Consider the following 26,780-nt stretch of genomic DNA (forward strand, 5'->3'; position numbering starts at 1 on the left):
TGATATTTCGACCAATTATTCAATAATTCAATACTATTTCAATATTTTGCCCAATTATTTTTATGAAATTTCGAAATCAATTTATTCTCTTTTTAGGTTGATTTGAATTTCCCTCTCAAAATCAAACTTAAAAGTCATTTTCAACTTTTTTGTTTCCCCCTCAAATTCAAACTGAAATTCAAACCCAAATTTTAGCCCTTTTTATACGCTTTTTCTTTCCCCACCCTCAAACCTACTTCTCTTTAAACACTTATATATTCTCCATTCCTAATATAGAAACTTACAAAAATTCAAAACTATGGGAGGTGGTAAGCATGAAAACTCACCCAATCCACACACTTGCAAGATAATTTGTTTGACTTATCTTCTCCACTTCAATTGTTTTCTTTAAGTTGGGTATATGTCTAACTATTTTCTTTTTGTTGAATTTAAGTTTAATTTCACCACATTGAAAGCTTATATTGGAATTGGAATTGGAAGTTGACAACATATGTCATGGGTTTGGGACAAAAGTTATTGTGAAAGAGAAGGAGAAAAAAGAGGAATCGTAGAATATAGAAGATTGTAATCGTCTCAATCTTATGTTAATTTTGGTAATCGGTTACTACTTTACAAATACAATTTTCAGCAACTGAACACCAAAAGTTTGAGCAATTTTTAGCAACTAAATACCATTTATTAAATTAGTAACTGGATACCGAAATTGAGTTTTAATATCGGTAACTGGTTACAGCTGTATAGATACAATTTTAAGCAACTGAACACCACCATTGTGAGAAAGTTTCAGCAACTAGATACCATTTATGAAATTAGGATACCGAAATTGAGTTTTACAAATACAATTTTCAGCCACTAAGCACCGAAATTTTGAGAAATTTTCAGCAACTAGATACTATTTATCAAATTAGCAACTGGATACCGAAATTGAGTTTTAATTTCGGTAACTGGTTGCCGCTTTACTATTACAATTTTCAGTAACTGAACACCAAACTTTTGAGCAATTTTCTCAAATTAGGGATACCGAAATTGAGTTATAGTAACTGGTTACTGCTTTACAAATACAATTTTCAGCAACTGAATACCAAAAATTATAGCAATTTTCAACAACTAGATACCATTTATCAAATTAGCAACTAGATACTGAAATTGAGTTTTAATTTCGGTAACTAGTTACCACTTTACTATTGCAATTTTCAGCAACTGAATACCAAACTTTTGAGCAATTTTCTCAAATTAGGGATACCAAAATTAAGTTCTAGTAACTAGTTACCGCTTTACAAATACAATTTTCAGCAACTGAATACCAAAATTTTGAGCAATTTTGAGCAACTAGATACTATTTATCAAATTAGCAACTGAATACCGAAATTGAGTTTTAATTTCGGTAACTGGTTACCGCTTTACTATTACAATTTTCAGCAACTAGATACAAACATTTTTCGGCAACTAAACACCAACATTTTGAGCAATTGTCAGCAACTAGATACCACTTTACTATGCTTTGAACAGTAAATGCAATGTCTTCAATTTAGAATCCCATATAGTGCGGTGGTGCCTTTGTCTTTCCCTATGACAAACAATCCATGAAACGAGCGCACACCACTTAATGCTTGTATTTTATGGCTAGAGTGCATAAAATAAGTGTTAAAGTTATAAAGAAGAAAACTGACGTTAAATTATAGAAATGCTGAAATCTACATTTTCAACCAGAGCCATACATCACAAGATCAAGACGTAGTAACTTACAAACTCATGTAAGACCAAATAAGCATAAACCATGGGACATAGTTTACTCCAAAACATCAATAGATAGTCCAAACTTTATGCAGAAAAAGGTAAAACCCTCGTCACACCAAGACCATTAAGTTTATATCCATTAAAAGTAAAGATGACATTTTGAAAATGGGCATGTACGGTATCGCATGTTTCTTCTGACCGAGACTGGGATGTAAAATGACTTCTAGATGAGCACAGACACACCCGCTTCAGCAAAAAGTCTATCTTTTTCCTTATCCACAAGATCTGCTAACAACTTCTGAAAATCTTCTCTCTGCACACATATATTCTCATATTTGAGTTATAACCATTAAAACTATTAAAAACATAACAAAAATGGATACAATGGTAAAAGCTTCACCTGAGCTGCTATAAGAGATTCTCTGGTGATTACCTGAAAAAAAAACAAACATAGGTACAAGTAAGTTGCCATACAAAAAAACACCACCGGGTAGTTTGCTGTGTCATTGTCAGTCTAAAACACAAGTGAAAATGCAAAAAGTTCCTTTGGCTAATGGGATATAGAGTTAGCATAATCCCAATGTCTAGGATAAGCACTACCACCACAAATAATCTTTACATCGATAATACTACCACCGCTCGCGTACAAGTAATAACTAGAGAATTACATCAATCCACATATGAGCCCCCACATACAATTTTGTTCATAAGAACAAGAAACACCCAGAGCATGACCACAACCTATTTAATCAGGAGATCTAATTTAATTACAATCCCCAACAACTTACATACATGACCATAATGAATATAATCCATATTACATTAAAAATTCTAACTTGAATCTTTTTCTTCACTGACATATTTAACAATGATACTAAGGGGTATCCAAAATAGTGAGTATCTTCTGATGTGATGTTCTATCATATCTTTAATATGGTTCTCCTATTTTTTATGTTTTCAATACTAAGATTCCAACACAATCAAATCTATCTTTAATTTTTCTGTTTTAATGTGATATTTGTAGGTTGCAGCAGAGGAGATTAGAAACAAGAGGATGAAAGGGGATTTAGAAGAGGAGTAAAAAATAACAGAACAAAACAACAGCAACAGCAGCATTAGTAACAATAATAATAAAACCAACAACAAAAAAACTTCTGCAGATTCAGTGAAGGAGAAATCAAAGGCTTCGGAGACAAGTCAGATTACATTCATGTTCGAGAGCGTCGGGCAAAGCACTCTTGACAGCCATAGTCTTCTTTGAAAGAGTGAGAAGGGAAAAGATAAGTAAGAGGATGAAATATCTTCAAGACTTAGTTCCGTGGTGCAACAAGATTATTGGCAAGGGCGGAATCTTTGGATGAAATCATCAATTACGTTCAATCTCTTCAAAGACAAGTAGAGGTAGAAGATCCTCTAACTAACTTGTTATGTCATATTCAAGTATAATTGCATTTCTTCTTGTGAAGTAGTTGAGCATTTCCTAAATTGGGTTTATTCACTTTGAAATGCAGTTCCTGTCAATGAAGCTTGCTACTGTTAATCCTATACTCAACTTTAACATCGAAAGTTTGTTCACAAAAGAGGTAAAGACCTATATAAGTACTTAATCGCAATTAGGATTCCATTTTTGGTTTGTCAAAATACTATAAAATGATTTAGAGATCTTATTAATTTTCTACTAAACCTATGCTATTGCAATCAACTTCAAAATTTTAACATAAAGTGACCAATCAACTTCAAAAAACATCAGCAATGGAAAATCAAAATAACCCCATTTCGTCATTAATACAGACAAATTAAACTTCAACAATTCTGCCCATTGTAACCAAACCTCAAACACTAAACAAAATACACAATATTCCTAACATTTTGGAGATGGGTAAGAATCAAACCTGTTAAAAATAACGGATAAGGTATCGAAATTAGCTGGATTCTCTACAAAAAATTTAAGCTCAGCAACTCTTTTAGCAGTTCCAAATCTAACAATAGGTGCTCTAGTTATTCCATCTTTCAACAAAACACTACTAGCCCCACCCGAAGCGTAAATCGCTTTACACCCCCTAAAGAAATGAAAAGAAGCAGCGGGGGTGGCTGGGAGGAGGAGAGAAGATAAAGTCTCGAAGGTTTACACTGTTACTGTTAGTAACCTATGAAAATAGTACTAATAAACCGGAATACAAAGTCACCCAGTTTCAGGAGCGTTCCCCTCTAATTTTTTAGTGAACCGACTGGGTTATTCTTAACTAAAACCGGTTTCCAGATTGGAGAGTGCTCTCTTAGGAACTGGAGCGTGTATTTAACAGGACCCTAAATTTATGGAATACTAACAAAAATGCTTGATTAGGAATTAAAAAAAACAAGAAACAACCCATTTTCTTTGATTTTTGGAGTAGTCTTTGTTTGCATTTCATATTTTTTTTTCCTAGTATTTTTTTTTTTAAATTCATAAGATTAGTTGATCCACTTTTGAAAACATACTTAGAAAACAGAACTGTTCATTTGAAAGCATATGCGATTATATGAAAAACGACTAAAAAAGGTATTGAACTTTACAAGTTTTGACAATATGGGGACTAAAAAAAAAATTCAGTCAAATTGGAGACCAAACTTTTTAATTTTTGCAATGTGGGACATGTGTAACATGCATAGTTAGGGATTTTAAAAATTTTGGAATTCCGACAAATCCAAAAACTGAAATTGACCATATTTCGACCTATGTAAAATTTTGATTTCGACAAAATTTCGAAATGCTTAATATTTCGACCTTATGTTGTATTTTCCGGTTTTTTTAAAAACTGAAATATCCGGTGGAATTCTGACATTTCGTGTAACGTCCCGATTTTCCAAACAATTGAATATTCCGATAAAAGAGCTCGATCCAAATATTCAACCTTCTAATAAACCAAGACGTGAGCAGATTTTGACTCACATGAGTCCAACTAGAACTAAAATATAAAACACCCCTTTGAACATCGCGTTCAAAGAAATTTCGACAAAATTTCCTCTGTATTTCCAACATTTCATAAATTTACAACCTGTCCTACCATGAAAATAAGCTAATATACTTCCATTTAATATATTCAACCTCAGTCGTAACCCAACTACTAAAGATATATTGATTCGTGGCATTGGCTACTAACTATCTTGACAAATGCCAGTTAAATCAAGTAGCTGCAGCGCCCCGAAACCGATCTTTTACCCTAGGTCGGTCTTTTACAAGTGAACACTAATCCATGTCATAGTTTCTAATTAATGGATGCATCCTAATACGGATTCATTATTAAAGACAATAAAAAAAATACTAAATTATTACAAAACAACTTAAATGAATAAATTTAGGAATAAGAACAACTAAAAGAACCGTCTTAACCGATCAGAGTACGCTTCACGTTAAATTTTTCTTAGTGAACACATACGCCCTTTTCCTGTTTTCTGGGAGCCTGTTTGTCCCTGTGAAGATACTCTAACGCTCAACGTTGGATACGTAGTCAATATATAATAATCCACTTGAAATGAAATTGAAAACAAAAGACAAGGTTAACACATACCTTTAGAGACACTTACCGTTTCCTTATTAAATCCTCGTAAGTGCATCGATTAACATACTCTCAAAAAAAGCGTTAGCATTTAATATAATTCCGTATATCCATGCATAACACGTACAATATAATTTAGCCATAATTTATCAATAATAAAACAGATTAAACACTCGACTTTTTTGTACAAGGGGTAGGGGTTTTCCTATAGAAGCGGCTAAGCCGGGTGGCTGCCTACGTACCCATTTAGAGATCAAGCCAATCGTAGTTCCCCTATTGATAAGGTGTTTCTATAGGAATGGATTGAGCCATTTCCGATGAAGAAGGGGGTATGGGTTCCTCACTCTTGGTATATCTATATTTCTCTGTTAACAACTAGCCACAGTTCCACCGGAACTAATCACTAATTGAATCAGCTTTAACTATTTACAACACAGTAACTATTCTCAAACCGACCCCACCTTAATTGATTATCTCTCTCTTAGTTTGCTCACATAAGATCTCGAAAATGGAATATTCTTAAACGCCTAGGAATGTTAACAGCGAGGACATAACAAGAAAATAAATGCACAGACTAGAATGAACGCCACATTTACGTTTATGTGATATAGATCGAAATTCGAATAGGTAGAACAAGCAAAATTCTGTTTGGAAAGAAACTTTCTTTTGCTTGTAACCTGGTGTGTGGAAAGAAAAGGAAGCATAATAGGAAACCATCACGTGTCAGTGATCGGAGTTAATCGGAAACCAGAATTGAGATTGAGCATCAAGATTGTTGCTTTCTTCATCAGGAAGATGAGTAATGAAGAAATCCAAGTTTATATAGAGTTATTAGAATGTGAACATCAAAACAGGTGTCGGAATACAGTGACTTCAACCGATGCTAGTTCCACCGACAGCATCAATCAGGAAGATCTACTTATCCCCCCTCTCATGTCCACATACCGTAATACTCATGAAAATTCTTGTCTTTTCATTCAAACATCCTTTCTGTGTCAGAAAAAATTCATCTTCAGGCCTATATCCAACTTTCTGATTTCTTTTATGACTTCTAATCACTTTAGCATAACTAATATATATCATAGTATCTCGTGCATAGATTCAGTTTTCAGTTATCATATGTACACCTCTTCTAATCCTGTGTTTGCACAAAAACAACAACCTACTTTTTTGTACCAGGTGTATCTATCTGCAGGCTACAAGGAGTACTCGAGCATCATATATATTCTCAGCAGATTGTGTCAGGAAGAACAACCAAAAACCCCTCAATTCAGAGAATTTGCACCCCTAAACCGCCATGAAATTTCTCTCTTAGGAAACTCAATCACACCATGCTATCCCACATATCTAATTCGTACCACCAAATTTAACAAACAGACAATCCCACCAGTAATTCATACAAATCTCAGGATGAGAACCCCCAGAATTTCCTTATTTATATCAACCGACTCACCATCAGTAAAATATCTATATATCATGGATAGTATCATTCATAACCTCTCACAATCTCTATATCTTGGAAACACTGATAGAGAAAGCAAATCTCCACCCAAAGTCATGGAACTACCCAGAAACCTACTTTGTGCGGTCCCAATCATCATTGAACGCATCTCTCATTGGTAAGTGCATACTACCACAGAGGAGAATCCAAATGATATTCTGAGAGGTATCCGACAAAAATGGAATTTGAGAAAAAGACTTGATATTGTTGTGCTTGAAGGAAACTACTTCATCCTTCGGTTTGAAAAAGAACAAGACAAGCAGAAGATTTTACGAAATCAACCATGGTACCCAGAAACATAGACTTAAGCACTTCTCCAATCTGGATAACTTTCACGGGGCTTCAACTTGAACATCAACTCTCGGTGGTCATTGAGAGTATAGCAGCGGCGGCAGGCAGAGTACTGGAAGTCTTTCCAACAGATAACACTCCACGAGATGCGGATGGTTTCAAAGCCAGGGTAGTGGTGGCACTTAACCACCCACTCACTCAAGGAACTCCCCTGTTCAAACGGTGAGTCAAGGACTGTATGGATTGGTTTTGAATATGTGGGTTTACCTTACCACAATTGCGAAATTGCTTCATGATCGGCCATGATAATATAAGTGCAACACTTTCGGGGGGGAAGAGCAACTGGTCCTAAATGACGTTATTAACAACCCCACAAACGAGCAAGAAGCGGCTTTTATCCTGCCACTGGGCTATGCAAAAGAACCTGAAGAAGAACATAACCACCATTCAGCTTTATTTGGAGGTATTGTTAGCATTATTCATGCGGAGGGAGTGATGGAAACAAGACAACAGAGCCCAGTTATTGATTTACTGGAGTCAAATGCAAATCGTGCTTTGAATATGGATCTGGTCCATCCAAGGGCTCCTGAAATAGCCTCCAACCCAAAGCTGGTTGCAAGCCCAAAGTTGGTTGCAAGCCCAAACCTTTCTCTGCAAAACCCTATGTTAATTGGCAACTCATCAACCAACAATCCCTCTGACCTAATCTTTTCTTTACCAACCCCGCCGACACCATCCCAGATCTCAATTCCAGATCTCATAAAAAACGCCACCAACACCCACCCAAACTCTTCCAAACCACTAATCATCCAGCAAAATACTCCATTACCTGAAAACATTCCTCGTAAAAAAGTGAGGGGAAAGGGGAAAGGGAAAAAAATTAACCAAGATGATCGACCTCTAAAGAAACGAAAAAAATCCTTCCAAATAGAAACTGCTACCTCAGATCAGGCAACTATTACACCATACTATCCATCCCCCTCAAATGAAGAAAGGCTAGCTGTGAATGATAATACACCGATGGAAGACATAAGCATCCAAAACTCTATTGCTGAGCATAGTGGTGGTGAAATAACTGTCGAATCAGTTTGGGATTTGATCTCTAACCCAAGAGTAAATCAGATTTTACTCTCTCAAGGAATTGTTCTCCATTCAATCTGGGGGGAGACTGGAGTGGGGTCTGAAAGCACTGAAACCGCTACTGGATACACTGAGACTTTCCAAACTGAAGCTAGGGTTGATATGACTGAGCTAAATCTCCAGATGCAGCCACCAATAAACTTCTATGATCATCTTGATCAAATTGTGGGACTGGATGAAGGATCTTCAGTGGAAGCACTTAAAATTCATCCTAATCAATCTCCTGAGAATATATCTGCATCTGCTATAAATCTTCCTTGGACCTCTCAGATGGATACAGCTGGTTCACTTAAAGTAACCCAGGTACAAAAAGCTAAACCCATCTATATCGTCTGGCATATATCCATCCATTCTTGTGTTTATAAAACTAAAATGCTTTTCTCTTGCTGTTGTTATTCTCTCTTATCGCTTTACATTCTTACCATTCTTTTCACAGTTTCTCGTCTTCTTTCTTATCACATTTTTTTTCACTTATGGTCACCCCTTTCTGCAACTTTCATTACGGCTATCTGCTTGATGTTGACTATAAAAAAGTATATAAATTTGGGAAGAAGAGTTGAAGTCTGTAGTATAGCTCTGCTTATTGATGTTAATATGGATTTGAGTTTGCTCTCTCTTGGGTTAGTGACTGAACCAGAACAGTCACCAGTAGTAGATAAATGAAGATTCTGAGCTGGAACTGTAGGGGTTGTGGTAACATAGCAACCATTCGGCACTTGAAACACCTGATTAATAAAGATAATCCTGACATCGTCTTTCTCTCGGAGTCAAAAGCTAAAAAAAAAAAAATGCTTTCTCTTGTTCAAACCCTTCTCTACCCTAATTTTTTTGATGTTCCAGCCATCCAATCTGCTGGTGGTCTGTATTATGTGGAAAACTGGTATAACTATCCATGTAAGTTCTCATTCACAAAACCATATCACTACTTCTATCTTCATGGGTCCTAATTCTAAACCTTGGACAGGTTGTTTCTTTTATGAGAGTCCTTACCCTCAGACTAGAAACATTAGCTGGAATCCTATTAGAGCTCTTGTTAATAATCCTCTTCCTCTTCTTATTATTGGTGATCTCAATATTACTTTGTCGCATGATGAAGCTATTGGAGGAGTAGATTACTCTTTCAATGATGGACAACTTGCCCATGATATTATAAGAGATCAGGCTCTCATTGACTTAGGTTTCAAAGGGTACCCCTTCACTTGGAATAACAAAAGATTAGCCCCAGACAACATCCAAAAGAGACTAGATAGAGTTCTAACAAATTTTGATTGGAACATGATCTTTCCTGATTCTATCCTCTATCATCTACAACCCATTCAATCTGACCATTGTCCTCTCCTTCTGAATACCAATCATGTTACTCATTCACAACCAAAACCCTTCAAATTCCTTTCCATGTGGTTAGAACACCCTACCTATTTTCATATTATAGACAATGCTTGGTCAAGAGTTATGTGCACACCTAATTTGGCAAAATCCCATGTTTTAATTTTTCATCTCACATTTGTAAAAAAAACTTTGAGGTGTTGGAATAAGACTACCTTTGGTAACATTCATGTTGAGATGAACAATATGCATCAAAGGATTGATTATCTTAATAGTTTGTTACCTGATAATTACAACTCTGATCTTCTTAATAAAGCTCTAAATCAGCTGGATCACCTGTTAACTTGTGAAGAGCTTTTGTGGAAACAGAAATCTAGGGATAAGGAGATCCCTGAAGGTGATAGGAATACCAAGTACTTTCACATTAAAACTCTGAGGCATAAAAGATACAATAAAATTGAATGGTTGAAAACTTCAAATGATTCTTGGATTTCTAATCCAAATGATATAGGAAAAACTCTTGTAAATCACTTTTCTAATCTGCTTAATGTTAATTATCCTGTTAATACTAATCATATTACTTCCCTCTTCCCTGCTTCTCTTTCTATGGAGCATAATTTGGACTTACTTAGGCCTGTCAATCCTGAAGAAGTAAAAAAAGTTATGTTCAGCATTGGGGGTCTCAAATCCCCAGGACCTGATGGGTTTCTTGCTGTTTTTTTATCAATCTTCTTGGGACTTGCTTGGCCAGGATGTGACTAATATGGTTGAGTTATTCTTCTCTCAAGGCCACTCTCTCAAACATCTTAATCATACTAATATTGTCCTCATTCCTAAATGTCCTAATCCTGCTTCTTGTTCTGATTTTAGACCAATCAGTTTGTGTAACATCACTTACAAGGTGATATCCAAACTGTTGGCTAACAGACTTAAGACTATTATAGGGCCTTGTATATCTCCTTATCAGTCTGCCTTTGTTCCTAATAGGCAGATTACTGATAACATCATCCTTGCTCATGAGATTATGCACACCATCAAACATAAAAAAGGAAAGTCAGGCCTGATGGCTATTAAGCTTGACATGTCTAAAGCATTTGACAAGGTCAATTGGAACACCCTCACAGCTATCCTCACTTCTCTTGGGCTTAACCATAACTCGGTCAACCTGGTTAACCAGTGCATCTCAACTCCACAGTTTTATGTTATTCTCAATGGTACACCTCATGGTTTCTTTAAGTCCTGCAGAGGGCTCAGACAGGGTGATCCTCTATCACCTATTCTCTTTATCTTATGTATGGAAGTGTTAACCAGAATCCTTAATGATAAAACTGAGAACAACAAGCTTCATGGTATTAAAATATCTAGAAATAGTAGTCCTATTTCTCATTTGTTGTTTGCAGATGATGCATTCATTTTTTGTCGAGCAAATTTGGTTGAGGCAACAGAACTTTTGGATGCACTTAACCTGTTTTGTGAGATCACAGGTCAAGAAATAAATTTTGAAAAATCAGGTATACACTTCAGTCCTAACATGAATTCTCCTGATACTGCTAATATCATGAATTTGCTTCATATGAGGAAAATAACTATTGGTGAAAAGTATCTTGGTTCAACTCTTTTTCTTGGTCAAACAAAAAAAATGATTTTTAACCATATTATAGATAAGGTCAACATTAGAATTGCTGGGTGGAAAAGCAAGCTGCTGTCACAAGCGGCTAGAACTGTTCTTATTAAATCTATATCCTCTTCTATCCCTGTTTTTCATATGAGTACCTTTTTGTTACCAAAATCTGTAACATCCTCTTTGAATGCTATTCAGAGAGACTTTTGGTGGGGGAAAAACAATGGGAAAAAGCATCCTCTATATCTGAAGAGTTGGAGCTTTATTTGCCAATCAAAAAAATGTGGAGGGCTAGGTATTAGAGATATGGAAACTAATAACATGGCTCATCTTAGTAAAATCCTGTGGAATATCATCACAAAACCTGAATCCTTGCTTTCCACACAGCTGAATGGTAAATACCATCATAGTCTTAATAACTTGCCTACTGTACACAATTCTGGTGCATCTTGGTTTTGGCAGGGAATGCAAGCAGTCCACAAGACTATAGTAAAGGAAAATGCTATGTGGCAGGTTGGCTCAGGTAAGGATATAGATATCTGGAAAGATTCATGGATTCCAGATGTCTTACATGGTAGAGTACCAATCACCACTATTTATAATCCTTTGTACAGTAAAGTTGCTGATCTTATTGATGTTAATACTAGTTCTTGGAATATAGGTATCTTAAATTCCATTTTTGATATTAATACTTCTCTCATTATCCGAATATATACATTCCTAGGAATAACCACGTGGATAAGCTTCATTGGACTTTAACCAAAAATGGAAAACACTCTGTAAAGTCAGCTTACCAGCAGTTAAGCTTAAGATATGTAACCAATGTGAATCACAAAACTAGTTTAGCCTTCTGGAGAAAGGATCTCAGACCTAGAGAAACTTTGTTTGCTTGGAAGTGTTACCACTCTATTATCCCAACAAGAGACCATCTTAGTACCCTTTTCTATATAGCTGACAAAACTTGTTTGTTATGTAACTCTTCTATAGAATCTGTACATCACTTACTCTTGGTTTGTCCTTTCACAAGATCTCTTTGGTTTTTAACTCCTTGGAATTTCAGACTAATAGATTTTGAGAATTTGCAGGTGAAAGAATGGATAGACATGTGGTACAAACCACCAATGGATTGGCCGATTGAGGATCATGATTGGACAAGATTTTGTTTATATATAAACTGGATTATATGGCTAGAAAGATGTAGAGTTCTGCATGATAATACTAAACCTAACTGGACACATGTTTATAGTCTAGTACAGGGCTTTGTAAATACTTTGGTAGGTGGTTTAGAACATAATCTTGTTATTTCACAGCATGTAGCTTTTGAGACATGGAAACCACCAAGATTAGGTTGGGTAAAACTGAACATTGTTACAAGTTTTAAGAGTAACAAATACTATCCAATTGGCATTGGTTATGTAATTAGAGATGCTAATGGATGTTTCATTGCAGCAGGAACACAAAGAGGCAGGGGCAGAACTGCAGAAGAGGCAGAATGTAGAGGGGCACTTAAAGGATTACAATGGTGTCGGAAGTTCAGCTCATCAGTGGAAGTAGAGCTGGATGCGAAAGAAGTCTGCAACTTTTTGCAAAATAAACCAACAAGCATTTCCTGGTACTCAAAGCCTATACTTGAGGATGTTTTAGAAGAGCTTGTTACTTTTGATAATGTAAATATTAAGTGGATCAATAGATCTACCAACTGTGTAGCCCAGAAATTAGCTTATGCTGGACATGTTTTACTTTCTAGTACTGAATGGTTGTCAAGGCCACCTAGTTGGTTAACTCAATATCTTGATGATGATACACTATCTGTAACCCTGAACTTTCAGTACCTTAAATATATAGATATATATATCTGTTGCTTACCAAAAAAAAAAAAAAAAGACCATCTTATATCAAGCCTAGCTTTTTAAAACCAAACATTAATACACTAAAATTGGCTTCACTAGCAAGTCATTTCCGTGTTATTGAATGTCCTGGGAATACTTGGTACTTTACCAATTCATATGAATATACAAAAATAAACAACCAGTTACCCCAAAACCCCAATCACAAGTACATGACAATTATGCATAAATTATTAAAGCATATCAATCAAATGATAAGGCTCGCACCATTAGTTAGCCAAATTCAATTACCTAGCTCCTGATGGTCCTCTTACGCAAGTCCAGCATGAAACTTCTTTACTATGTTCATATCAAGGGATGATAGACATCAGGTGAGATCTCCCCTCTTTTCTTCTAGTCGCCCCTTCTATTTTATTTTTTTTAACCCTCCGATTTTTGTTTGAACAGGAAGTGTACCTCTCACTCCCCCCATGTGACAGCTAGCATCTCCAAAATATATCCAAAGCTCCCTCCAAGATGTGTCTACGCCACTAAACTTTTATGTAGGCTTGCTGTGGCCCAAGCCCATATATACCAAGCGTGGTTTAACGTACAACATGCCAATAATATTAGAACAGGCCCAAAATACAATAGGCCCAATAGAATAAAACAGCCTAACTAATATAATAAAACAGACTAATTACATAAACAAGTGGCTCAACAAAATAACAAGCCCAATATAATAACCAGGCTCAATATAAAAATAACCATCAATGAAAATCCCATAATCATCAAACCACCCCGCCAATCAACTTAACAAAACAGCTCGCTTTCCTGACTCGCGACTGTGATTCAATCTAAGGGTGGATAAATCGAGGGCCATCGTTCTGCCACGTCGATTAGAAATAATTAGAAAACCCTTCGGAGTGCGAACCAATTGGTTCTCACTTTCGCCTAAGAGAAACCAAACAAAGAGAAAGCTCTATCTCTCGAAGCAGGCAACGCCTCATCTCCTTAACTGACCTAAACTCTCTTCCCATCTATTCGTGCTCTCTCAACTCGCAACCCAAGTTCAAGTGGACTCTCCCTCTCATCTCTCTCTCACGCAGCTCTCAAATCCGAAATCGTTGAATGTAAGTGTTAAAAGCTATTCTCTCTGTCATGAATTTATCGATGACATAATTTTTTTTCCATCTTTTGGGGTTGGAAAAATTGATTATTGAATTATTGATTCCGATATTTGTTTGTTGTTGTTTTTTTCCATCTTTTGGGGTTGGAAAAATTGATTATTGAATTATTGATTCCGATATTTGTTTGTTGTTGTTTATGCGTTCCGATCAAAGTCTGGCTTAGGTGCCATTACACTGTAAAAGTTTGGCCTGCCAGGTTTCAATAGATAGGGATGCTTCTATATGCAAACAAACCTTTGGTCCATTACACTGTAAAAGTTTCGGCTACCAGGTTGCAATAGATGGTTCCTGCTTCTATATGCAAACAAACCTTTGGTTACTATGTTGCAACCTAAACTGATTGGTCTATTAGATGTGTTAGTGGAACCTAATCTGTCATTGTAATTTAGTATTTTGTGTTAGTCTTTTGTTGTTCATTGTCAAAAAAGGACGGGGTCTTAAGACGGATCCCAACGATTGGTATCTCCATCAGCCAACCCTTCTCTCCAAATTACCATTGCTAACTGCTCTCCTTTTGCACTTTTTCTTTCTGTGTCTTAGCAAAGATGGTCTTTTTTGAATTCACATAAGTTCTCTTTCTGCTCTTTCTATCTCTTTTGGAAGTTTGAAGATGACTTGATTCTACTGATAAAAAACCACCGAGGGCCTTTCTACTCTTTTCTCTAACTCATCTCCTTTCATTCGCACTTGCTGATTAGCGCATTGCATGGCAAAGAAACATTCTTACGTTCATGATTATAGTTTCTCATCGTCTCCTTCGACGAGAAGAAAAAGTGTCTACTCTCCCTCTCTATGTCACTTTCCTTTCTTAGTCCCAATTGAGAAAAGCCCGTAGTGTTGTTTATCTTTGAAATATTGAGGACGTTTTAACTGTCAATCAAATTATTCTAAATTCCTGTTACGCATGCGTAAGTTTTCCCACGAAATTCTCCTTCAATTGTGATATTTCACATACTCATGTTCGATTATGCGATTATTTATACCTTTTAATTTCCTTTCTTGCATATTGTTAAATAAATCGCTCTCACTGCTTGATTCAATATGTTTGTTTTCCTCTTTCACACATCGGCTTTTCTTATTTTTGGTGTTCCACTATATTTTTGTGGAACTTTTGAGAACTCAAGTATTTCAAACTGTTGGGAATTGGTGTAGGCTTGAGCATTTTTCATGAAGATTTGTGCGCTTAATCAATTGGCATGGACATAACTAATGCGTGCTAAATTTGCGATGAGTTGATGCATTTACAAGGTAAAGTTTCTATCATCTTTTCTTCTTTTGCTTCTTTTTTGATTCAATTGAACTATTGGCTTTTAAAAAGGATTAAATATGGACGTCACTGAAATTGATCTCCACGTACCCGCAGCGTTTTGATCCAGGTTGGTCAGATAGTGGGGTCACGTGGTTCGTCGCATAACAGCCCGGTTTAGCTCCAGGGGGAGCTACTCATTGTAGATGTCCACTGATTTTAGCAGCTATTTGGCATGGTTCTGATTCGCTTTCAGTTTAGATAGGAACTGAGGTTGCCAGATTCGATGAGCTCTTAGTTGCACGCAGCAGACGATTCGGAGACGAGATCGAAGGTCGTTCTGAGAGATGTTACGGGGCATATAGGAGGCCACCGTACTTTCCTCAATCCATTCCAGCTGGTGCAGCGAGACTTCTGGAATATGTCTAAGTGGCGTTTGACTTTGGGGTGGGTGCTCTTTTGTTGCATGGTTTAGAACCCGTGAGCGAGGTAGGCATTGAGGTTTGAACAATTTGGTTGTAGATTAGAGGTGATGGCATTGAAGCTTTACACGCTACTTTGTAATGTTAAAACCCGTAACTCAACTTTCTAGCAGATAGGCAGATATCCTGATTCCAGTGATAAGATAGTGCGTACACACTGACCAAATAGTTGAAGTAAACAAACCTCAATGCTATGAGTTGAGTCAAATTTAACACTAACCAAATTTTATTTTGACTTAACTTTAATTCTTTCTTTCTTCATTGATTTTGTTTTATTATGGGAAGGTATAAGTTGAGTCAAATTTAATAAGTTGAGTCAAGGAGGGTCTTCTATGATAGATGGCTCCTTTTGGGTTATGGACTAGTTTTATTAACTTCATGTACAATTATACTCTCTGTTCACCAAAGACATGCTTTTGATAGGTCTAAAATTTGGGGATGCTGGACTGTTCTTTCTCGCTGAGAGCTTAGGCTACAACCAGGTTACTTCTTCTATGTCCTCAAAGAATCTACTCATCTGATTCTCTTCGTGATAGTTTCCCCATTTTCTTATTGCTATGTCAGAGGTTTCTCAATGCTCTTTTTCTAATTATTATCTTTTTCTTTTTTGAATTGCTTCAGATTGCAGAAGAAGTGGATTTTTCTGCTAATGATATAACTGCAGCTGGATTAAAATCCTTTGATGGTTTTCTTCAATCAAATATTGTACCAAAGCCACAACACCGTGAATGGTGAAGGGAAGCGAGACAAATTTCAAAAGCAAGTTTACACAAATAAAAAATAGCACTGGAAAGCGAACGTTTTACGTCAAAATTGGTAAGCCTCAATAGCTTAAACTTTAATTTATGATTGCTTTTTCTTAGGAACCTTATTAGTCCTAGGATGCTTTGAACTTTGGGAGGGGGTAACGTGGCGTTTGAACTTTGGTCTAATTTCTATGTTGATTCCATTTTTCAATTGTGTATTAAAAATTCTTTAATAGTTGTCTGGAAGGAGAGAATGGTTCTTGATATTTATTCAATTCAAAAGGGTCTGTTCTTTCAGGTCCTTTAAAGCCTGTAATGTCATAAACCATATAGCTCTTTAGTTTAGTGATTGGGCTCCCATTTTTCTTTAAGGTACATACCTATTATAGACAAATGCCATTTAAAAAAAAATGCATCGTTTTTATTTAATTTGTTTGATGTTGAGTCTGTGATTTGGTTGGGTCATATATTATTCAGTCAAAACTGCATAATAAAAAGGTTTTGTATTATATTAAATTTAAAATTGCAACTTATTTAGAACTTAGGATTAATATGTAGGAAAGTTGACAATGATAATAACATAACTCCATTTTACAAACTGTTTTTGCACCAAGCTAAGAGGTAAAATCAACAAAAAAGGAAAAAAAACACGGAAAATTAAACCACCAAGAGCTACACCTCCTCTTCTAGCATTGCAAAGAAGCACCCCTTTGCCAACAGTTAGTTTTATCAAAAAGGACTTTTTCCCCACCCCCTCCCTCGCCTGCAATTCATTTTGTTTCGTCTTTATTTTTCCCAATTCATTTTACATTTGCTTAAGGGTAGCGGCGTAGGAACCTTAAACAGTTTACATCTATCATTATATCATGGTGCTGTTGTGATAGTACATCTCATTTTTCTTATTGGTTATAGTTTATCCATTCTAAGTTGTTGTCCTCTTGAAATTGCATGTGACGCCTAGGTGCAGCGCTGGTTGGCAAAATTGTTGCTATTACTTATTGTCGGTGCACTCGCTGCAAATCCATCTTATTCCTCAGGAGCGTGTCCATCAAAAAACGTAAGCTGTTTTGCATACTCACGTTGTGCCACAGCTCAGAGTTTTTAATTAAAATGAAGGTCTTCTAGATGCTTGGTCGATTTAAGCGGCATCGATGCGTTTTATTTGTGGACAATGTGTAGGAAAGTTTACTGTTATAATAACATAACTCCATTTTACAAACTGCTTTTGCAGCAAACCAAAAGGTCAAATCAACCAAAAAGAAAAAAAAGAAAGGATAAATTAAACCACCAAGACCTACACCTCTTTGTCATTCGCAGACTGGCATTGCAAAAAAACACCCCTTTGCTAACAGTTAGTTTTATAAAAAAAAAAATTTCCACCCCTCCCTCGACTGCAAGGAGAGTGTCTCTCTCTTAATTAATAAGAACCTCACTAATTTTGTCTTGCTATTTCTCAATTCAGTTTACATCTGATTCAGGGTAGCGGCATAGGCACCTGAAACAATTTACATCTATCATTATATCATGGTGCTGTTGTGATAGTACATCTACTTTTTCTTATTGGTTATAGTTTATCCATTCTAAGTTGTTGTTCTCTTGAAACTGCATTTAATGCGTTCGTGCAGCGCCGGTGGGCAACAAATTGGTGGTGCTATTTATTGTCGGTGCACTCGGTGCAAATCCATCTTATTCCTCGGGAACGGTTCAACAAAAAACGTAAGTTGTTCTGCATACTCATGTTGTTCCACAACTTAGAGATTTTTTTATTAACATTAAGGTTTTTTTGCATATGTAGTTTGATCTTGGTATTTGCATCGGCTATTGTTTTAGCCTGTTATACCACATCATGCAAAAAAGCAACTGTGTTTTTCCTAACCGCATCTTCTTAGATATACTTTTAATTGAATTTCTTATCTACTTAAGGGCTTTGGTCAAATTTAATTTCTTTCTTCCTTCGTTCTTATTTTTTTCTCTTATCACTTTTTGTTTCCTTGGCGTTCATCCTTATTTTGTTGCTCTTCATAACTGTACTCTTGATCGATTGGAAGCGCACACGGTCATAAGAGTCTTGGTGTCCCTTTGAGGGTGTTTTTTCACCCTGGGTTTGCTGTTTTGCATGCTCAAGTTGCTTATTTTAATTTGGTTAGTCATGTTAAAAGTGGCTACTAAACCTATTGTGTAGATGATAAAAAAGAATCTAGGGATTAATGGTACCTAATTCTCCCATTGTATTCACTTTTTCATTAGAGCCCTCTCCTCGAGTCATTTCAGTTTGCCAAATTTGTTGTTATTAGTTTGATTACGCTGTTTTTTATCCCATTGCTTGATGTAGCTGAAGCTACCCAATAATTGAATTAACAACCAAATGAACAGCCAGGAAGCTGCCGGGGAATTCTTCCATTGCTCAATGTAAGGAATGAGGGTGATATGATTAAATCAGATTCCACATGATTAACCTAATTGGACCACACTGGCGTTGTCCAATTGTGAATGGTTAACCTCAAGTGCTTTTAACATTACAAATCAACTCAGAGTTTTTAATTAAAATTAGGGTCTTTTTGCAAAATGTAGTCTAATCTTGATATTTGCATCGGCTGTTGTTTGAGGTCACGCCATTACCACACCATGCAAAAACACCAATTATCTAACTTTAACTAGGCAACAAGAAAAATATTATACGGTTTGATTTTTGTCTCTGTTCTTTTTCTAACCGCATCTTCTTAGATGTTCTTTTCATCGAAGTCCTTATCTACTTAACGGCTTTGGCCAGATTTAATTTCTTTCTTCCTTCGTTCTTATTTTTTCCTCTTATCACTTTCTGTTTCCTTGACATTCATTCTTTTTTTGTTACTCTTCATAAATATACGCTTGGTCGGTTGGAAGCGCACAAGGTCATAGGAGTCTGCCTCTCCCTTTGAATGTGTTTACCCCAAAAAAGGGCAAATTAAACCACCAAGAGCTACACCTCCTCTTTCTCATTCGTAGACTGGCATTGCAAAGAAGCACCACGTTTTCCTATTTGTTTTTACCACATTTCTAACTTTCTTGACGAATTCCTTTACATTATGTTTCGATCTTATTACAACTTTAGGGCAACTTTGGTTTCTTTCTCCTCACATTTTTATTTAAGTTTTTTTACTTCTTGGTTAGTTGTGGTTAGATTAACTTTTACTTTTGTGACTTCTCATAAAAAGATGGCAGACCCGGCTGGAGGGCACCAGTTTCCTGGAATTGAGGTATCCCGTATACGGAGCAATTTCCCATGCCTTTCTTATTAGTGACGCTTTGCAATTTTATCCATCTCATTACAAATACTTTTAATGTGTTTTTGAGGTTGACATTGCATTTTCACTGTTAAGGGGAGTGTGGAGATCTACCGGGCGACAATACGTAACAAAATCCGAACTCAAATTGTCAAAGAAGTTGAGGTATGTGTATAATTCTTATCACCGCCTTGCAAAGTGTTGTTCGATGCTAGCGTATCTTATCCCAGTTACTAACTCAACCGAAAAACTGCCTACTTTCTTTTTTTACCCATAGTCGGTCTTACATGTTCATTGATCAAGGGCGAGGGAGCAACTTCCATCTGAAGCGATTAACGACGTTAACGTACGTTTGTATTTTTTTACATCATATATTTTGTTCATTGTTTATTCCCCGCACATGTTTTTTTTTGTTTTGTTACCCACTATACACTTTTTGCCTTAAACTATTAATGAACCCATTGTGCGTGTGTCTTCTTCCTCGGTTTCTAAACACACAAAAAAAAATATTGGATTATTGTGTTGTTGTTAACACAATATCTTATTACGACCATATCATGTTGTTTTTTATGCTACCAACTCTTATTCCGGTTATAGCGTTTCGTTTAAACTATGCTGACAATAATTAATTGCTATTCAAAGAACCGTGCAAACTCAAACGAAGCAGCACGAGTGCAGCTCCAACTCCAGCTTGCTCCAAGATCTGCTCCTATGCTTTCTCGACGCACCATTGCACAACGTGCTTGAAGACAAAGAGAGCATCTTTCGTCTTCATCCACATCTCATGGCATGCAACTATCATCTCAAGATATTCGCATCCATTTGAGCCCAACCATGACACCAAACCGAAAAACACTTGCGCGCCGTGCCCGAAGCGACAGGGAGAACATGGCCCGCCTTCCTAGGTTAACTTTAATTAAGTGCGCCTGTGTGCCACCAGACACTCATCGGGACGCTTGCTACGCACCAATCGTTGGCGGTTCCGCATCAGATCAGAATGAAAATCATAATAACGGGAAGAACAAAGTTTTCTATTCCGCTCCGAAACCACGGCATTACACAATCACCTATTTGGTTAGGTCATCATCTACAGGGGACTACACATGAGAGAATGAAGTTCTTTTCCGAGAAAAAATTAAGGATGTTGGCACCTTTGATCAACCCCTGTGTGTTAGTCAAAGAAGACCATCCTCCTTAAAATTCTTCGAGTACGTATTTTCTCTACTGTTCGGATTACCCGCTCAAAGCTTGGTACTATTTTGGAGAAAACTCATATACTAAATACTTTTTCATGTACAGTACCCAGTCTAAGCGATGCTATGAAAGAGCCAATTGTACGACTGTAAATGTGTATGGGGAAGAAATGTGGAATCATTTTGATTCAGACTGCATTAGCGAAGGCGCTACAACAAATCTCCTAGCGAAACCATTGACTGATTTGCCAGAAGGACGTCATTTTCTAGGACGGATGGATGTTTGTTGTCCACATTGTTCAGCTCTTCATTGGATGGCTGAGAAATTGAAACAGTCATCCAAAAAAAACCCTAAATTTGGTATGTGTTGTCTACAAGGGAAAGTCCGGCTACCATCGCTCTCGCCGTTACCACCTGCTCTCCACTCACTATATGAAGGAAATGATGGGCGCGCAACCTCATTCAGTGAGCACATTCGTGCATATAATGCATGTAATGCTTTTACAAGCCTTGGTGTGGATCCGGACCAACGCGTATTGAGTGGACGTGGTCCACAATCATTTGTCATCCATGGAGAACTCTACCATAGCGTCGGGTCACTCCTGCCAGCTCCAGGCAGGGCTCCCGTCTATTCACAACTTTACTTATATGATGGAAACGAGGCTTTGAATCACCGTCTTCGTAGAAACCCTCAACTATCAAAGGACGTTTTGAGCATCATTCAGGACACTCTTATCCAAAACAACCACTTTTACAGGTTGTATATGAATGCTTTTGAGATTTTAAATGCAACTGATTCTGCAAATAACAACATCCCAGCCCGCCTTCATTATAGCTCCGGGAGTGACCGCCGTCGCTACAACCTTCCGTCCACAACAGAAATAGCTGTGATTTTGCCAGGCGAGGGGAGTGCGTTTGATAGCATGCAAGATATTGTTCTTCGCTTGCGAGAAGGTGGGTTAGAAAGGATCAGCGAGTGTAACCCTGCATATTCGCCCCTCCATTATGTTCCTCTCTTTCCGCGAGGGGATCTCGGTTGGTCCCCTGACTTGTGTCAGTGGAACGTTGTTAACAATTGTCCCACCAATGTGCGCTTGACACAAGCGCAATACTATGCTTATTGTATGTTTGATCGCCCATCAGAGTATTCCCCTATTTTGAACGCAGGCGCCCTAGGCCAACAATTTTTAGTCGATGCTTGGGAACGCAGCGGACTAGAGCCGGCGTCGTTTTTCGAGATCGCCAAGCTGAGATTCGTGCAGAGTTGTACCAGGGATTAACAGATATTGCAGCACAGGGGTTGCATCCAGGGCAAGTTGGGCAACGTGTTATCCTGCCATCGTCTTATATAGGCAGCCCAAGGCATATGTACGAGATTTACCAGGATTCAATGGCCATCACACGGTACAATAAACATCCGGATGTTTTCCTTACGGCAACCGCGAATCCGAATTGGCCAGAAGTTCTAATGGAGCTTATGAGCCATCAAAAATCAACTGATAAACCCACGTTAGTTGCGCGTGTGTTTGAGATGAAGTGTAGAGCAATCATGGAAGAAATCACCAAGAAACACATTTTCGGTCGTGCGGTCGCACATGTTTACACCATTGAATTCCAAAAGCGTGGTCTTCCACACATGTACGCTCTCATATTCCTCCAACACGAAGACAAGATTCGTACCACTGAACAAGTCGATCGAATTGTTTCTGCTGAGATTCCCAATCCTGACACACAGTCGGCTCTCTTTCAAACAGTTATGAAATGTATGATTCATGGTCCGTGTGGTTCTGAAAATCCAAAAGCGCCCTGCATGCAAGATGGTCATTGCAGGTTCCAATACCCGCGGGAATTTGCAGAGAAGACAACAATGGATCAAGAAGGATACCCGCTTTATATGCGTCGCAACACCGGTAGAGTGTACAAGCGAAAGAAACATAAAGTTACCAACCGCAATGTTGCTCTATATAATCCGTACCTATCTGAGTTGTTTGATTGCCACATTAATGTTGAGGTGTGTGCATCAGTTAGGGTAGTCAAATATATCCATAAATACATTTACAAGGGTTTTGACAAAACAACCATGGTGTTAACTGGAGCAAATGATGAGATACAACAATACATCGACGCGGGGTATATCGGCCCACAAGAAGCTGTATGGCGGCTTCTAGAGTTTAACATGCACCAAGAGGTGCCCAACGTTGTTCGCTTAGCAATACATTTTCCAGGGATGCATCGGGTTTTGTACAACCCAACTGAACCAATGGATGAAATCCTCGCTCGAGCTGAACATCAACAATCAACTCTAACCGCATTCTTCAAATGTTGTGCTGAAAATCCAAAAGCCCGCGAGTTAACTTATCCAGAAATGCCTGGAGCCTTCGTTTACAACAAAGGCTTCAAAAAATGGACCCCTAGGTGTCGAGACAGTTGTTTTGCTATCGGTCGAATGTTTTTTGAAAAACCTAATGCCGGGGAGCGTTTTTATCTGCGCATGCTGTTAACCGTTGTTAAAGGCCCCACATCATTCGAGTCCCTTAAATTAGTGGACGGTGTTCCGTTCGGTACCTTTAAGGCAGCATGTATTGCACGAGGTCTATTGGAAGATGATGAAGAGTGGAACCAATGTTTGCAGGAGGCATCTTGCATGCGGACAGGGTATCAACTGCGCCGATTGTTCAGCATTATCCTAACAGAGTGCTCTCCAACACGTCCAAAAGTATTGTGGAACAAATTTGCAGTGAATATATGTGACGACCTTCCACACAGGATGAAAACTAAGTTTCTTATAGAGAATCCATCTCAGTCCCGAGTTACAGACTACAGTTTGTTTTTGTTGGAACAACTCCTTCAAGAAAGTGGGAAGGATCTATCAAATTTCCCTGACATGCCCCTCCCACAGGAAAATTGGAGCCGTGTTGTTGGAAACAGACTCATTTGGGAGCAGCAACAGCTTCACCAACATGGCCTACAAGAAGCAACAGATGCTAATATTAGCCGTCTCAATGAAGACCAACGCAATGCTTTTAATGCAGTGACAGAATCCGTACACAATGGTCAAGGGAAGATATTTTTCTTGAATGGAGCCGCCGGTACAAGGAAGACATTTTTGTACAATAAAATTGCAGCGTCATGTCGTTGTATTGGTAATATCGTTATAATGGTGGCTTCTTTTGGAATTGCATCTTTGCTATTGTCTGGGGGTCGCACTGCTCACTCAACATTTAGCTTGCCCCTTAACGTCTTCAACGACACCATGTGTGGATTTTCCAAAGATTTATTGCAGGCCGGCCTTTTTAGAGAGGCAAAACTTATAATTTGGGATGAAGTCCCAATGCAACATAGATACTGCGTTGAAGCCGTTGATCGGTCGCTTCAAGATATTTATGAAAACAAGAAAACTTTCGGTGGCATAACCGTTATCCTAGGAGGGAATTTCCAGCAAACGTTGCCTGTTATACCAAAAGGGTCCCGTGAAGATTTTGTTGCTGCATCTCTGCGTAGGTCTCAACTCTGGAGGCATGTGCACGTTTTGCATCTGTTTCAAAACATGCGTCTGGACATGTCGGATCTAGATAACATAGACTTTGGAAGTTATCTTACGGAGGTAAATACTTATAACAACATTGCCTTTGAAATATTTTTGGCGCAAATGCTCAACGTTGAACTAAGCATTTTATTTTTAATTGATCGTGTAGATAGGAACAAATCCAGCTGAAACAGTTGAGCTGCCATCGGGTATACAAAGCTGTACAGATCTCAAAGACCTCATTTTCTCTGTATACCCTCAATTAGACGAGGAGGGCACGACCTCAGCAGAATTCCTCAGAGAACATACTATTCTAGCTACAAGAAACGACGATGTCAAGGATATTAATGATATGGCCTTGAGTTTGTTTCCTGGCGAAGTTATCGAATATTTGGCTGCAGATAAAGCTGTTGATAGTGATTGTAAATCCCAGCCCACAAAAAAAAGGAAAACAAACAACTCAACTCCAAATGTTGCCGACTCTCAGTCAAAGAAAAGGCAGAACAGTGATAAGTCTCTTGCACCTGTTGGCGAATATCCAAGTGAGTTCCTTAACACACTTGACCCATCCAGTTTACCTCCATTCAGACTCAAGTTGAAACTTGGGTGCCCAATTATGTTGCTCAGAAATATTAGACCCAAAGATGGCCTTTGCAATGGAACACGGCTTATTGTTCTTCAATGTGCCCCTAAAGTGATTGAAGCAGTGATTATAACCAGAGAACACGCAGGCGAGCCAGCCCTTTTACCAAGAATCTCTTTGACACCTTCATCTACAGAGATGGCCGTTCCAATGACACGCCGCCAATTCCCAGTTAGACTTGCGTACGGTATGACAATCAATAAATCCCAAGGACAATCAGTGAAATATGTTGGGATAGATTTGCGAACGCCTGTATTCAGCCATGGCCAGTTATACGTGGCACTCTCCAGATGCACATCTTCAAAGAGAATCAGTGTAGTCCTTCTACCAAACTCTTCTAGCTGTACCACAAATATCGTGTACCCAGAAATTCTGTTATAATCAACTTATGTTGAACTCTCTTCGATTATTGTGGAAGTTGCATAACTTGAAACACAGTTTGTGCCAAAGTTATTTTCTCAAAGACAAAACCATAAGAATTCTTTTTTATTATGATTATCATTTCATCATTTGTTTCATATCTATTCTATATTAAGTATTGTTTCTTACATCGACATGGTTTGTCGAGCTAGGTAATCTATAGATATATTTTTATGCTTCTTAAATAATCTATCTGAAGCATTCTAAATTTTTCTTAAAAAGATAATGGGGTTCTTCAGATAGTCTTTTTTTATTTGTTTGTTTCAAAATGTGCTTTTGTTAACATCTGTATTTCCGTGCAATCTATAGTAGCAAATCGTTGAAATCCCATTGAATGTGTAGTTTGTAGTTGGATTCTCATAGATTATGATTTATTAGGAATTTGTTTTAATAGTTTGCCCGTTGCTTCATCTTTTTGCTAGCAAGTTGTTTGTGTAGAGTCCCATCACATGTACAAAGAGCCTACATGCTCCTAAAATCTATCCGAAATTTCATCAAACCAAGCTCTCGGTTTGAAGCATTCACTCTCATATGGCTATTTTAGCCTTTGATGGGTTAGGTTGTTACAGCACAACGTCCAAGAAACGATTGCAATAAGTCGTCTAAATTTGTCTGAAAAAATCCCATGTGGTTCTTCAAATTGTATGTTTTCATTTATTTGTTCCAAAATGTGATTTTGTTAACTTCTCTATTTCCGTGCAATCTTGAGTGCCATATCGTATCAATCCCATAGAATGTGTAGTATGTAGTTCGATTCTCATAGATTCTAATTTTTTTGGAATTCGCTTTAATAGTTTTCCCGTTGCTTCCTCTTTTATTCTAGCAAGTTGTTTGTGTAGAGTCCAATCTAATGAGCGAAGAGCCTACCTGTTCCTAAAATCTATCTGAGCTTTTATCAAACTAAGCTCTCGGTTTGAAGTCAGCATTCACTCTCATATGGCTATTCTAGCCTTTGATGGGTGAGGTTGTGACAGCTCATCATCCAAGAAACAATTTAAAACATCGTATTTGATTATCACACATTGCATCCATTTGATTATTGCAATCGTTATCATACTTCTTTGTTTAGCTCCTATAGTTGTGACGTTTTATG

General features: G+C 37.6%; 2 protein-coding genes and 1 long non-coding RNA gene across 3 annotated transcripts; 2 read left to right on the forward strand and 1 right to left on the reverse strand.

Annotated features, from left to right (window-relative positions):
- Nucleotides 1–1,644: 1,644 nt before the first annotated feature.
- LOC147522591 (uncharacterized) lies at nt 1,645–13,519 on the reverse strand. Its single transcript, XR_015213157.1, has 3 exons — nt 13,291–13,519; nt 2,138–2,170; nt 1,645–2,050 (listed from the first exon to the last, which is right to left on the reverse strand). It is a non-coding gene; the product is annotated as an uncharacterized LOC147522591 (long non-coding RNA).
- Nucleotides 7,381–13,479, forward strand: LOC147522592 (uncharacterized). The gene is made up of 2 exons (XM_086594255.1): nt 7,381–8,508; nt 12,605–13,479. The coding sequence occupies exons 1-2, from the start codon at nt 7,561–7,563 to the stop codon at nt 12,704–12,706; spliced, it is 1,050 nt and encodes a 349-aa protein (XP_086450381.1). The 5' UTR covers nt 7,381–7,560; the 3' UTR covers nt 12,707–13,479.
- A 7,749-nt stretch (nt 13,520–21,268) lies between the features above and the next one.
- LOC147522593 (uncharacterized) lies at nt 21,269–25,648 on the forward strand. Its single transcript, XM_086568091.1, has 3 exons — nt 21,269–22,149; nt 22,266–24,702; nt 24,794–25,648. The coding sequence occupies exons 1-3, from the start codon at nt 21,269–21,271 to the stop codon at nt 25,646–25,648; spliced, it is 4,173 nt and encodes a 1,390-aa protein (XP_086424217.1).
- The last annotated feature ends 1,132 nt before the right edge of the window (nt 25,649–26,780 follow it).

Source organism: Coptis chinensis, chromosome 1 (genome assembly GCF_015680905.1).
Source record: "Coptis chinensis isolate HL-2020 chromosome 1, ASM1568090v1, whole genome shotgun sequence".
NCBI lineage: Eukaryota > Viridiplantae > Streptophyta > Magnoliopsida > Ranunculales > Ranunculaceae > Coptis > Coptis chinensis.

Coding starts and splice junctions, on each gene's coding strand:
- LOC147522593 (XM_086568091.1), top strand. CDS start 21,269: ATGTGGAATCATTTTGATTCAGACTGCATTAGCGAAGGCGCTACAACA. Junction 22,150..22,265: donor CTCGGTTGGTCCCCTGACTT/GTGTCAGTGGAA, acceptor TTTTGAACGCAG/GCGCCCTAGGCCAACAATTT. Junction 24,703..24,793: donor TTGGAAGTTATCTTACGGAG/GTAAATACTTAT, acceptor TTGATCGTGTAG/ATAGGAACAAATCCAGCTGA.
- LOC147522592 (XM_086594255.1), top strand. CDS start 7,561: ATGGAAACAAGACAACAGAGCCCAGTTATTGATTTACTGGAGTCAAAT. Junction 8,509..12,604: donor GTTCACTTAAAGTAACCCAG/GTACAAAAAGCT, acceptor TCATTGCAGCAG/GAACACAAAGAGGCAGGGGC.